At 40.1% G+C, this 15,351-nt stretch overlaps 1 protein-coding gene across 1 annotated transcript in view; it reads right to left on the reverse strand.

The window, feature by feature from the left end:
- The window catches only part of LOC140226817 (dynein axonemal heavy chain 10-like), a 64,656-nt gene that overhangs the window by 22,723 nt on the left and 26,582 nt on the right, over positions 1-15,351 (reverse strand). The window contains exons 36-49 of the mRNA XM_072307242.1: positions 14,852-15,043; positions 14,281-14,399; positions 13,734-14,028; positions 13,029-13,286; positions 11,256-11,522; positions 10,347-10,562; positions 6,814-7,101; positions 6,179-6,370; positions 5,405-5,611; positions 4,723-4,887; positions 3,850-3,979; positions 2,458-2,649; positions 1,613-1,701; positions 913-1,155 (exon numbers count right to left, since the gene is read on the reverse strand). Of these exons, the coding sequence (XP_072163343.1) occupies positions 913-1,155; positions 1,613-1,701; positions 2,458-2,649; positions 3,850-3,979; positions 4,723-4,887; positions 5,405-5,611; positions 6,179-6,370; positions 6,814-7,101; positions 10,347-10,562; positions 11,256-11,522; positions 13,029-13,286; positions 13,734-14,028; positions 14,281-14,399; positions 14,852-15,043 (2,853 nt within the window). The remainder of the gene's footprint in view (positions 1-912; positions 1,156-1,612; positions 1,702-2,457; positions 2,650-3,849; positions 3,980-4,722; positions 4,888-5,404; positions 5,612-6,178; positions 6,371-6,813; positions 7,102-10,346; positions 10,563-11,255; positions 11,523-13,028; positions 13,287-13,733; positions 14,029-14,280; positions 14,400-14,851; positions 15,044-15,351) is intronic.

Consider the following 15,351-nt stretch of genomic DNA (forward strand, 5'->3'; position numbering starts at 1 on the left):
CATAGCCATCCAGAGATAAACTTTTACGTGCATTGTATACCTTACTGCTCAAAACACTACATGACAAGAAATGTGAACAACCTTCTACCGAAATGTCTACAATCACTAAATAAGTCAAACATCCATCCTTACTTACAAAAGCACCCAACTGTGAAATCAATAGTGCCCCTCTGGATTTACTCATTTTGGCCCCTGTTGCAAAAAAAGCTGAGATCAAAAATGAGTCATAAAATCAAAGATAAGTCTCTGCATGCTCAATTCTGATTGGCTGATGACTGACTTATATTTGATTTTCTGACTTACGTTTGATTGCATCTTTTTATGCAACAGGGCCTGCTGTTGATGTTATCTTTGAGAGTGGATATAATTGCGTAGGTAGTGTCAGCTGTTTCAACTACAGTTGAACCTCTCTTATCCGGCCTCCCTTTATCCGTATCTCTCTATTATACGGACGCAATCTCGCCGTGATTTTTTTTGTTTTTTTTTAATAATTACGGGAGGAAAGGGGGATTCCCAACTCCTTGAGAACTCCTACACAAACACACATGAATTACATATTACTTCCAACATTAACATACACCTCTATTTTGGGGTCTGTTACTGAGTGTAACAATGAAAAGGTTGCAGTACACACATTACTACATGTGGTACTACATGGACTACATCAGTACATGTGTATGTATATGTACATGTATAAAGCATTGAGTCTCCCGTATCCGGCCAAATCCCTTATCCGGATGAGCCCCGGTCCCGACTTGTCCGGATACGAGAGGTTCAACTGTACTAAAAACCATTGAAGGAGGGGTGTTCTGTCTGTCTGTCTGTGCATTTTTACTGTGATGTAGAATCTAAGGACAATAGATGTGGAAAAGGAGAAGATGGACAAGGTCAGTTAAGGATGCAGGGACTGACCTCTTCATTGCCCAGGAAGACGGTGGCGACAGCCTCCAGGGCCTGTTTGGGCCAGGCCATGAACCAGTCGATGCTGCAGTTGTTGACCATGCCGGGGAAGTTGCGGCAGCGGGTGCGCAGCGTGTCGCCCACGGGGGACATGGCCAGCACCACGTGGAGGTTGTTGATGCTCTTGGTGATGAAGTACTGCCAGATGGCCTCGCGAATTGGCGGGATACCCTGCTTGGTGGCCTCATCACGCATCTAGGCATGGGGAACAGAGAAAGGCAACTCATTTTAACCCCAGATTGAAAGAAGTAGCCTGCTAAGCTACATTACTAGCATTTACTTCACTCTCTCTCTCAAAGCAAAAAACGAAAACACCAACTCAGTTATAGTGAAGGTAAAGCAAAACCACAAGATGTAACATGACTCTTGTTTAATACCAAACAAAAATGCAGATATGGTGTCCAAAAGCATGAATTCTGCCTCAAGGGAACCCACGATTGTGTTGTTAGAAAAGCAAACAGTAGATAGCACGTTTGTGGAGTGCTGTCACACAGTCTGGCCAGGGAGTGAGAATTCTGCTAGGGGTGAACCCATGCATGTTGCTACTACACCAAACTCCTAGTGGAGGGCTGATACACACTCTGATACATTGGTAAGAGAATTCTGCTTCCAGAAAAACTCTAGCATCAGGTTTGATGCTCAAGTCCCTTACCTGCCCAACAATGGCTTCCTTTTCATCATCTGCAAAGAGTGCTGGAACCATGCCTGCAGTCAGCATGTTGTTGATCAACTCCAGGAAACCTGTAAATATACAATCAAATGTCTGCATGACCTTAACCACAATCTAATAACACACAACAGGACACATCATATCACCAAATCTACATGATATGACAGAAAGGACATGCAGGACTCATATACACAGGATTAGGTGGCACATAATCAAAGGTGTGAGAGAATATGTGTACAGTTTACATGGATAGAGCTGGATCTTTCTGCCACAACGACCACAATCATACTTTTTCTTATGTAACTGCTTGACTCATATTCATTAGTTGACTATGCTGGGCTAAAGGAATTAAACAGGAAATTCCATATTGAACTACAAGTACTATTGGCTTTTGGTACATATTGTATTGTATTGTAATTATTTATCTAAGCACGGAAGTGAACAACTTGCTTTCAGCTAAAAAGCTGGTTTTCAGCAAGTCCATACAAGTCATACCTAAGCATTAACCAATAGAAATACATTACATAGACATGGAGTGGGACATACTGTAAATATTGAATACATTCGCGCATTTAATTTTTCATGTTGAGTGACTCAATAACATATTTGCTGGTTCTTCAATTCATGCTGTGCAACTGTCAACCCATTCTTAAAATACAGAGAAAATTGTGAAGATATTTTTGTGGGTTTTAGAATTCATTCTAGCCAAAAGTAGAGTGAAATACATGAAAAATTCATGTATGAGTACCACCAAGATTTCCACATTTACAGTAACGTATGCTATCATGCTTGACACTGCTTGACTTAGCTTGACTGCTACTACCGACCTTCCTGTGCCACATGGGCATCAGTGAAGAGGAAGGTGACCTTCTTGTTCTCAATGCCAAGCTTGTTGTACAGGATCTTGAGGTCCTCCCGGAAGTTGCTCTCGTCGTAGCCCCTGCTCAGGGTGATCTCAAAGACCTCACAGCCGGCAGTGAAGGCAGCCAGGCGGGTCAAACTCTGCTTGCCGCTTCCACCTGTGACCAGGGGTCAAGTGTCAGAACAGAGCGTTGCATACCAGAAGGTGCAGAGGTGATAATGTCAATAACCTTTTATTGATACAGATCCACCCCTGCCCCACCCAGACCCATGAAATGACATGCCATGACAGTGAAAGCTAGATTGACATATCATGCAATTTATAGTACATCATATCACACATACAATTGTAGCATACAACAAAAATGTTGGTTAACTACAGATATTGAAAACCAGTGTGCTTTTGATGACACACTTTCTCAAGAAGACAAATAATAGCAGACAATTCAGATTTTAAATGGTCTGTATTCACAAACAAGTATCCAAACAAACAAAGCCAAAGCCAAGAATGAGATGTATCAACAGAAAGACTGTATTGATCAGATGCAAAATACAGCAGGAGATTGTGTAGACTTACCCTATCACAGAGTGGAACACAAATATATTTACCTAAAAAAAAAATTTCTCTCCATTTCTTAAAGGGAAGGTAAACCCAAAGAGCAATGTGGATTGAGTGAAAGCAGCAACATTAGTAGAACACATCAGTGAAAGTTTGAGAAAAATCGGACAATCGATGCAAAAGTTATGAATTTTTAAAGTTTTGGTGTTGGAACCGCTGGATGAGGAGACTACTAGAGGATATGACGTATGAGTGGACAACAATACAAAGAAAATATAAAGGATATTCAACAAAAATTCACTTTTCTAGAATTATGAAAGAGCAGTGGACCAACCGCTTTCAGAAAGCACGGGGAATAATTGCTACCCTTAACATATGTCAATATCAAGTTGATGGAATTTGTAATTTTCATGAAAAATGGATTTTTGTAGTATTTTCTTTATATTTTCTTGATATTGTAGTCCACTCATACGTCATAACCTCTAGTAGTCTCCTCATCCAGCGGTTCCAACACCAAAACTTTAAAAATTCATAACTTTTGCATCGATTGTCCGATTTTCTTCAAACTTTCACTGATGTGTTCTACTAATGTTGCTGCTTTCACTCAATCCACATTGTTCTTGGGGTTTATCTTCCCTTTAAAGTGATAAGCCAACTTCTGGAATTGCAAATCGTATTTTCTCCCAAGCATTACAGTAGAAAGACTTTACAATCGACACGTGTGCAACCAGGGGGTCTCTACATCCCCTCCACATCGTACGCTAATGCAAACACATTGTGACAGAGAGCAAAGACTTACCCACACCAACCAGCAGGGCGTGGCCCTGGTCCATGCGGATGACCCTGTGGACCCGGGTCAAGTGGTCCAGGGCATCCTCAAAGAGGACCAGGTTCATCGGGGTGTGCGTGTCGTTGTACTCTTCTAGAATCTGTGGGAGACAAGGAGGAACATGATCGAGGTATGGCTGAATGAACATTGTGTACACCTGTAACCTGAGTGTTGCAGGTAACACCACAAATAGAGCTAAAAGCTAGATTTTTCCATGACATATCAGCTTGTATGAGATGGAAAAACCCTGGGGGATACTACTGATGTCATGTCCCATCCATGGTAAGTCTGCAGTACACTTACTGTCAACCAAGGTTTAGTTGTTTTTGAAAGGTTGACAATCACAACTTTGAGATTTTTTCCTACACACTTTCATAAACAGAAGCCCAGATCTTCTGTACAAGCCACACAAGAAAAAACAAACAAACAAACAAACAGAAAGAGGAATAAACACATATGGAAATCTGTCTATAAGATATATCACATATATAACCATCATATCATATCTGGATTAATGTGAGGATATTTCTCCCTTCAGTCCCCCCCCCCAAAAAAAAAAAGCAAAACAATAAATACCGTAATACATGCAAAACAGAGAAATATCTATTGCATGAATCTATCTGAACATGTGTTGCCGTGACTTGTCAAATTTACAATTCAATGAAACCGCAACCCTTTCATACACACACACACAATAAAATGGGTGAGTGTGTACAATCATCAACAGAGATAGGCCCAGTTAACACAAAAAATACGCAAAAATGGCAAGTATGTGCAATCATCAACCAAAAAGAAGTCCAAGATGAACTACGGGAGGAAAAATTGCCTGTGATATAAACCCACCTCTTGGAAGATGGCCTTGGCTGCATCATAGTCTTGAATGTCTTCATACATCCTGGGCTCACCCTCATCCAGGGCGGTACGGAAATCACCAAAGAGGAGAGGATCACGCATGGCGTTCTCTGTGTGCTCTCGGAAGTGCTCTTCCAGCACAGTTTTCATGATGCCCTGTTTCCAAAAAAAAAAAAAGAAAAAAAAAAGAACATACAATTAGCAAACATGAATTAAAAACTTCTACAACAACTTTTTCTCTTTTAATCATCATCCAACGTGACTTCTTACATGTTAATTGTTGGGTTTTTTTTTCGCTTCCACTATATCCTGATTGAACTGAACTAAATGTTTCAGATATGTAATTCATAGCTCAATCACAATACAATCATATATTATTTGAATGCAGGGGTGCCAACCTCTGAAAATAAAAATGAAAATACTGATGCAGAGAAAAAAAAATACATAGATTTAAAAGAAAAAAGCACACACTGTGGATCAACAGCAGGAAAATTAACATATTAGGCATCTTAATCAAATTTCAGAATAATGCATTTTTACTCAAAATATCATTTTCTTACATGTATGAAGACAATCTACATATTGTAATAACATATCTTGTATTAGTTTGGAGGTATGCTATAGGTAAGAGTGAGCCAAACCCTTTCACTTAGTTTCTGACTGCTACACCCACCTGCACCAAGTCCTTATCATGCTGGTTGATGAGCCTGTCGTAGAAGACACGCAGACACTCGTTGCGCCACACCCGGACGAAGCCCTTGGCATCGGTGAAGCGGTCGGGGGTGGTCAGGAGCAGGCCCTGGCTGACCCTGGACAGGTCGCGCAGGTTGAAGATGTAGTGGAACTTGGATGGCGTCGGCGGCAGATCCACAATGATAACCTACGGGAAGGAGGGGGAGAGGGTTCTGCATAAGGCACAAAAACTTAACAGAATCTCTGCTAAATGGATTAAACAAAACCATTATGTCAACTGGTACACTGCTAACTTCCACAATGATGGTATTTCTGGGAGGACATATTTGAAAGAGATGATTTACTGATTACAAAATTGAAAATACAATTAGAAGATTCAAACCACAAGTGATACAAACTTTAATTGACAGATATTGATATGATGACTGATACCATGACAGGTCATAGCTTATTCCTGAATCTGTATCCTGGTTGACATAGTATGCATTTCACACATTTTTGAGTCACCTAATTTCGGTTACTAAGATGTGATATCTACACAATTCAGTTGGACACACAAGTTCTGTATATTTCAAATCACATTAAGACTGAGATTTAGAGTCAAACTAGGTGAAACCAATTTCAAATACATGGTGTACATACCTTTTCAATTATTTCTGACCTGCATTTTAAACTAATGCTGAAATGTAACCATACTGTTTGATGACAACAAGAGACACCAATTCAAGTGATATTTCCCCCCAGCAGTGCTGACCTTATAGATGTCCAGCGTTGCCTGGGTGATCTTGGGTGCCAGTTTTTGGATGCTCTCATCGAAAGGTTGGAGGTGGCCCTTCAGGATGGAGGAGTAGATGTGATTGAGGGTGTCCTCCGATGGGAAGGTGATGTTGAAGGTGCTGAAGAGGGAGATGAAGCGTGGGTCCACCTCGTTCCTGCCTCCACCAGCCTGGGAGGAAAATTTGACACAAATTGCCAAGATTGCAATCATGATGAACAGCTTTTTTTTCTCTCTCTGTCTCTTTCTTTTTCGGCATCTGTTTCATTGGATTCTCGTTCATATTAAGAATTAGGGACATTAACAATACACTATCATGTCATGTCATTTAAAGAATTTTGAAAGGAACTCTATCTTTAGACAATTTCCGGGCGTCATGTTAAGGAGTGTGTTACATCAGATTTCTCCAGTTTCTTCATAACAATTTATAAAAATCAATTCATCAACAACAAAAAAATCATACATAAAAAAGAAAATGAAGTTAAACATTTGGTAATACTGACAACAATTCGGACAAGAAATTGAAAATTTCGAAAAGAAATTTTGGTTTTGATCACAAGAAACACTCCAAAGTCTCCACAGTGTAAGAATCAAGTTAAGAGGTTGTTTTCTACCTTGCCCATAGCAGCTAGGAAGCCGATGTCTCTGATGTACTTGAGGATCAGGTCCTTCCCGCGGTCATACATGCCCCCCTTCTCCAGCAGCAGCTTGAGCAGGGCGATGGGCTGCTGGGTGCCGTACTCGTCCACCTGGGGCATGTTCATGTCGTCCATGAAGACCAGGAGGCGTCGGCCCGGTGGCGGGCCGTACGTGTCCTTGGTCCTCTTCTCGACGTTGGCCTCCAGGTTGCGCTGCACGTCCATGGAGGTGGTCCGCGACGAGAAGTTGATGGACAGGATGAGCTGTTGAGGGGAAGGGGGTGGGGAGAATGGGGAAGAAACAGGCGTCAGTTAAAGCCTTGGTTTCTAAAAATGCACTACATCAATTGGAATTTAGTATTTTGAGGCTACAATAGACTGAAAAGGGAGGAGAATCATACGAGGACTGGGTGCATAAGCACAAGATTCTTTCCTATGACAGACAGAATAATAAAACCTACATTATCATTAGTGTTAGAAAGATACTAGGATGAATTAAGAAAGGAAAGCCCATTAGTCAAATAAACCTGGTAAGGAAACAGTGTTGAAAAAAAAAGAAGAAAAAAAGCAGAGCAAAGAAAAATTCACCAACAAGTACAGGGGGGTGTTTCATCAACGTTTGTCGGCGCTGACAACTTGAATCACCATAGTAACAGTCAGTGACCAGAGCATCTCAGCCAATCAAAACCAAGGATTTTGCTGAAATTGGTCAGCGGCGACAGTTGTCGGCGCTGACAAGCGTTGATGAAACACCCCCCAGAAGTGATATCTTGATGAAAATCCTGAGGATAAATCTTAATGACGAAAAAAAAAAACGAAAAAAAAAAACCTAATGAGCAACAGTAGTTATGCTAGAGAAGTGAAAAGTAGTAATTGTCACTGACTACCATATTACAAAAAAATACACTGATAGCAAACAGCAATTAAATGCAAACATACAAGACACATAACTCTTGTAAATTACAATGAAAAAGATTTCTTGAGACGAGAATTGCAGGTGAATAAACACAATCTGATACAAAGAAATTTAATCCAGCAATGGTGACTAAAACTAGTTTATGAATAGCTCTGGACAGAGTCTGAAGGCAACAGGAAAAAGGCAGCAGATATCAGTACTTACATAAAAACAAATACCATACAGACTAATGATGCATTTCATGTGCTCGCAGTGCCAAATCTGTGTTTCTATTGTTTTATCTCTGAGGTGAAGTCAGAATTTAGTCCACAATATGACAAAATTATGTCCCCCCAAAATGGGCCAGTTCCCAAAACATAATGCAACAGCAATGTGCCGTGACATTGTATTATACATCTCACATGAAAAGTCGCCAAGAGTTGAGCGTGTGGACAATTCTACTGGTGGTATCAGGAGGCGTAGCACCAGGAGTAGTCACAGAAATGTAAGCAGCAGAGGGTACTACCATTTCACTCACTAAGTCTACACTACAGAAATGGATCCATGCAGTTTACAGAGTGGTTGAATCATTATGTGTGAACTACAATTATAAGCTTGATCCTACATGATACACAGGTTATGCTGTGTGTTGCCATGAGCTACTGTGTAATTGAGGTATGGATGTCATCATATTAGTAGAATGAAGAACAGAGCTCTGACCAAATTCACGCGATATGGAAAGTAGTTGGAGCCAAATTCTTTAACTGTCAATAAACAGTTAAGTCTTCTGCATCATTTACATAGAATGTTTGCTGGGTGTCGGACAAGTGTAACTATAGTGTTCTATTTGAGATGCTGCAAGCAGAGTTCTTAGATGCAAAATACTACTAACATTAATCGTTCTTCGGATGTAATTCTAAGAAAATAGTTATATTCAAATGAAGTGTCTAGCTAATACTTTGAAGTCAAAGAGCAGATGAGACAATTAAGATGTCAGAACCTGTTTAAACACTCCAGTCATTCATATTCTTCTTTCTGTGTTGCATGGTAAAAGTGCACATCAAAGGCTATATTTGTGATGGTATCACAAGTCAAGCCTTGAAAAGAGAAAATAAGAAAAAAAAAACACCCACATATACACACAAAATCGAAAAAAGGCCTCAGAGAATTCCCACAAGGAATGTGAATTTTCATATCGACAAAATGACTGACAAGGAAAGAAAGCTAATAACATAATAATGAGCTACAAGGGAGAGTGTGGTAGACATTCTACACTAATTTGACTTTGAAAGACTAAAGCCATGAATTCTAAAGACTATATACACGAGTACTACAGGCTTACATATATTAATCAGCAGATGAGTACATATTCATATCAATAGGTGAAGATATATTTATATCTACATGTGAATATAAAATGCACATCTACTTATGTGTTCTTTGATGGTGCATAACATTTGACAAATCAGATTGATATTTCAAGAAATATCTACAAATCAATTTTCTCCTGACAATAAGGCATTGCAGATATCAATACACATGACAGACATTGTCAGACTGTGATGAGATTTTCTCAGCTACAGTGCATAGTTGCAAAGTGACATTGGAAGGCTAAAAATAAGCCCTCATTAAAAGAGGCATGAACATGTCACACAGCACAACTAAAAGATAATCCACAATACAGCTTGACTATGCCGTAATATTCCTGAGTCATTGATCTCAACGAGAGGGGGTTGATCATTTGTGTGTGCTGTAAAAAAGTGCTTTTACCCACCATGAATACAACAAGTGCTGTAAAATGCACTAATAATCAACGTAACGACACCAATGACTACATTGTGTAACTTGGAGAATATCTTATGCATGAACATTGAGGACAGGATAAAAGGTTGCCCGTGGATATAAACTGATACACTGTACATTGTGCTAACATGAATATGGGGCTATGGTAATGAGATATAGTGCTGCTATTGATGGCTGAGATCTTCTACGTTCTTTTTGTTTATTGGGTACTCACTGTTTTTAACTTAAGACGACCGTAGGTCTCTGTTTTGGGCTACAGACAGGGCAAGTCATCATTAAATACTGTACATTACAAACCTTTACAATCAGAAGCTCATTTAATCAAACAAATCTTCTGTGACTGAGACAAGGACAGAAATATTTTTTAAAATCTCTTTAAAATATGACATATCATTCAAGATCCATACAAAAAAATAATGAAAACAGTCTTTCTTTTTCTTTTTTTTTAGGATCCATTTGAGTTACTCATAGCTTACACAAATTCTTGCAGATGTCAATATTCAAATACATAATAACTTGTCAAACTTGCAACAGACTCTCTGCGCTATATCACTAGAGGAAGACCAAGATTAATCAGATCACTGATATTAACTGTTGTCTTATGGGAAACAACTACAGATAATTCCGTATTACAAAAAAGACATTAGTCGGAGAAAGTTACTCTATATTCACAACAAAAAATAACTTTATCACAATAATCATTCTCACTATCTAGTTCTGATTATGAAAAGCGACCCCCCCCCCAAAAAAAAAAAAAAGCAACAAAGTAAAAATGCAAGGAAAGCTTGGTCTTGGGACCATTTGTTCTTACATGGCTGTCTTGGTCCAAGTTGCGCAAGAAGTCCTGGATGGTGGCGGTCTTTGACGTTCCCGAGTCGCCTACAAACAGGACCGGCTGTTTGATGGAGAGCATCTGTTCCAGGATCCATGTGTTCTTGACTGTGTCCACAGTTGGGACCAGGATCTCATTGAAGCGCTTCTCTGGATCGTGGACATACTGTGGGACCACTCTGGACCATGGAATCCACTGCACAATGGACAAGTTTTGTAACATCCAATTATAAGAATCACTTCTTATGTTCCATAGTTTACATGCAACAAAAACAGATATAATCGCATTATGATGGTCTTTGATACCAAATGGTATCTATCCAAACCAATTAATACATCTCTCTCTATTAGCCATTCATCATGTTTTGTTTTGTTTTGTTTCATTCAGTTTGCTTCTTCAAATTCTAACTGTTTGCAAAGATGAGAAAAGAAAGTGAGCTGTTTTTTAAGTTCTGTGAACCCCAAAATATGCAACACGATCCATTTCATCTACATAGATTGATGAAGTATTTTGAACTGAATAATAATTCTTGAAGAACACACAACATTGTGAAACTATCACATGTCTTTCAGAGCCCTATGAAGAAATGCATCAGATAACACATATGCAGATGTCATTGAGATGTACAGATTTCTGACCAAAAGTCTCTTGGCTGACTGACATTTATTACTTGTTTTCTTGGAAAAATGTATGACCCCCTTAGCGTTACATTGAGGAGTATGTGGTCATTATCAAATTCTTACAATTTCATCATTTTTTGTCTTTCTACGAATGTCCAAGAATTTGCGAAATTACTCAGATGAAAAAAAAAAAATTGTGAAGTCTTGCAGATCTCCTCACAACTGTTCTAGACCTGAGGTAAGATGGGTAGTATCTAGTATCTCTCACCTTGTTCTTCTGCTTGTCAAAGAAGTATTCGTAGACCGTCTCAAGCACCCCTGGGATCTCGCCCGGTCCTGGATCCACACCTTCCTCCTGGTTGGTGGGCATGGAGGCCAGGTACTTCATGAAGCTGTCAAACTTGACCCGCCCGTCCTCCAGCAGGGCCGCACCCACGGACCAGTAGAGGGCCTCCAGGAAGTAGCACTCAAGCACGTCAGACTCGGAGAGCTCCTTCACCAGGAGTGAGTCCAGCAGCCGACTCAGCTGGGTCACCTGAGGATGGAGAGGAGGTCGTGACGGAGCATCAGCAATTAATCACCATCAAGATGCTTCTATAATTTCACAGTAAGAGTTAAGGGACAAGTTCACTCAGATATATGCATGGATTGAGTGAAAACAGCAATATACATAGAACATATCAGGGACAGTTTGAGGAAAATCAGACTAACTCGTCTTACTGTTCAAAAATTATGAATTTTTAAAGTTTCACTTTTGCCATTGCTGGATGAAAAGACTACAACAGTTTGAGACATCACTGCACAACAATGATATGAAGAAAATTATAAAGAGAATTCCTCAAAATTTCTTTTTTTTAAGAAAAACACAAATTCCCTCAACTTGTTACTGACACATATTAAGGGAAATGTTGTTCCCCCCACTTTCTGAAAGAAGCAAGTCACATGCTCTTTTATTTTGCTAGAAATATGAAAATATATTGAATTCTGTTTACAGTGATGTCACAAACTGCTGTAGTCTTTTTATCCAGCTACTGTGGCACTGAAACCTTAAGAATTCATAACTTTTTAACAGATACTCAGTAGTCCAATTTCCCTCAAAATTTCACTATGTGTTCTACAAACATTGCTGCATTAGTGAATTCACATGTATATCTGGGTAAACTTGTCATTTATTAATAAAGTGTTTCACACATGTGTAAATGTTACAGTCACAAAATGTTCCCATGCCTTGAGCATTTAAATGAGAGGAAAAAAAATAAGGACCTTGTATTGTTGTATTCTTTCTCCCTTAATCAGCCAAAACAAGCTCAATTTTCTCATGTCCTCCCTCCTCCTGCATCACAAGGAGAATATTCACAATTATCATCTCCATAGGACGTTTTAGCGGTGCATTAAAAACATATATTGTTGTCCACTCAATTTTTCCCGTTCAATACCAGAGCATATTGAACGAAATGCATAGACCAACATATTAATTTCCCATAGGCTACCGTTGTTGCTGGCCGTTCAAGATCGCACGATATTCTCGTTTGTTGGGCGAGCGCTTGCTGAGTGCGCAAACGCTTGCTACTAGTGCACGTCGTATTGTTACAATTCACAAGCGCGCAAACATCTTGCTAGGTGCTCGTTTCATATGCAGTTTTAGGGGCTTCCCCTTCTTCAGCGCTGAGATGTGACCGCCGAGTCAACTTCAAAGACAAGAAGCCCGGTATTTTTGTGCAGTTTATGCTTGCTCTACTTGATTGTAGATGATAATAATTATATTGGGTGGCATTAATTCATGGAATACCATGGAATATTGCACTCGAAAGGGTCAATATTGCACTCATCTTCGATTCGTGCAATACTGGCCCTATCTCGTGCAATATTCCCTGGTATCCCATTCATAGCCATCCAATACAATATAAGTATTAGTTGCAAGTGTCCATAACGCAACACTTTTTTTTTTTCTTCCATTTGGGTCTCTCGCAAGCAACAAAAACAATAGCATTGAAAAAGCACAAAGAAAAAGGCTTTACTCTTTTGCTTTGCAAAGACTTACCAAGTTGAGGGCAGTGAGAGGTACAATCATCTTGAGTTTCTCCCCCTGTTTGCCATCCACGATACCCTCCAGAATCATCTCCAGGGTGGCGGGCACGTACTTGTCAAAGAGGCGCATCAGGTCCTGCTGCTCCATCTTGTTGGGGCGGGCGTTGACCCACTTCTCCCAGTAGGGGCGGTAACCCAGGTTCTTGGGGTCCACGAAGACCATGCCGCAGCGGGAGACGGTGGCGGGCGAGGCATACTGGAGATCAGACACCTGTGAAATCATGATGTAGGGAATGAGAAGTGGTAAAAGGCAAAAGACAGAACAGACAGTAGAAATAATGGATTCAACACATTGCTCGTCTTTCCTAACCCTTTAACTCTTTATGGATAATTTGGCTCTTAATGCATAATTATTCACTTCACTTTGTGACTCGGAGCTTCTAAGTTATTTTTGAAAATACCATATGTGCCAAGTTTACAGCACACAATATTCCATGATCAACTAGCAAACATCTTGACCACTTCAAAGTTTATAATCAAATCACTCAATGGACAACACTCCTTGTAAAAAGCTTCACCTTTGTATGCACAATTACCCTTCTTTCCCTCTGTCATATTGTTTGAACACATGAAATCAAACAAAAGTGATTAGGCATGGCTGTCAAGGTGTCTGTCTACACCAAAGTTTCCAGTTTCTCTTCAGTGAAAGCCAACTGACCTCAAAGAGCAGGGCGCAGTGTTTTTGCAGTCGGATCCTCTCTCCGTTGGCCAGGGTAAGCAGTCGGTTGTCGTCCATCACAGAGTTCATGTTCTCCACCCAGAGGGCGTCCACGTCCCCGTCAAACAGGATGTATTTGCGCTCGTTCTTGTCCGTGGGCTTGTTGATCTCACGGAAGATGTTGGAGAGCAGGCCGTCGGTCCAGTCACGCGTGACCGGGTCGAGGATCCCGTAGAGCTCGATGACGCTCATGGCCTTTGGGTTCATCACATACAACTTGGTTTGGATCCCAAGCCTATGGGAAAAGTAGGAAGGTTTGAGTAAGCAAGTCTTTCTTTTGATGTATAATACTTTAAATGGTATCAGATTACATGGTCATAGATATTCCAGCATAACGTGAGATTGAGCTCTGAAAGACTGAGTCCACTGGAACAATGCCAGTCAGGAACATACTTCTTCAATCACAGATGAGACAATAGTCTCTAGAACATTCTTTTCAGACAGTTTCATTTTCGTTAGAACACAAGGTTATTGAGACAAAACTCACTTGGTCTGTGCTTGACAGAGAGTGTTGATGACCACACTTTTGCCTCCGCCGGTCGGTCCGACTACCATGGTGGTGTGGCGGGTCAGCATGGTCTCATACATCTGGACGACTTTATCAACCTTGATTTGATGAGAGAGAACACAAATTACAAATAAAGAGTAAGAAAGACATACTGGTAGATTCTTTCTTATTTTGACTTATGCAGTACAGCATTGACCCAGATGATGTCATAATTTGTATCATCTTTACAAATTCCCTTTGGCCTCTTTTTTCTGCATTTTAAAGTGAGGTTTGTATCTTTCCATAATGCTGGTAGTGACCCTAAAGCACTTATCAGGCTTATGTTTAGACAGACAGAAAGAGAGAGAGCATAAGTATGTCTTGAGATGTTTTTAATAGCACTGACAAAACGTGACATCATGTTTGTGGACAGAAGTTCTACTCTTGGTAGGCACAAAGTCTGGCCCAATACATCGACCACCTACATACAGATCCTTAGAGGAAAAACTAGAATATCCTAAATATGAATATAAATATGAATCCTGAAACATCAAGGAATATTGAACCATACCTGGTGGTCCAGCAAAATGTAGCTATTGTCCTGCAGGACCTGTTCCACGGCGTCGTTGAAGTTGGGGTAGCGGACACGAGGGCAGTCCAGGCCTGGGAACAGATCGGAGATGAGGCCCAGGAAGAGGGGCACATCCTCAAAGACAAACTTGGGGAGGTTCATGTCACGCAGGGCTCTCATCAATACCACATCCTGGAAGGCAGAGATCAAGCAGAGTCAAATTAGGTTAATGTGGGTCAAGCATTATAAAAACACATACGAAGGGCCATTCCTATACACTTCTCAATTTACAGCAATCTTCACACATTATGTCACTTGACATGCATAAGACAGTTGTGTTACCAAAGAAAACCAAAATCTAAACATGATAAGACAAATTTTGAAAATACACACATCTGTACAAGGCAAATGTTAGCATTAGATGCAAGTTAAAGTGCTAAATTTCTATACAGTAAGAATTATGCTTAAATCAAACAAAGAAATCAAACATAATTTTGGCT

This window comes from Diadema setosum, chromosome 4 (genome assembly GCF_964275005.1).
Source record: "Diadema setosum chromosome 4, eeDiaSeto1, whole genome shotgun sequence".
NCBI lineage: Eukaryota > Metazoa > Echinodermata > Echinoidea > Diadematoida > Diadematidae > Diadema > Diadema setosum.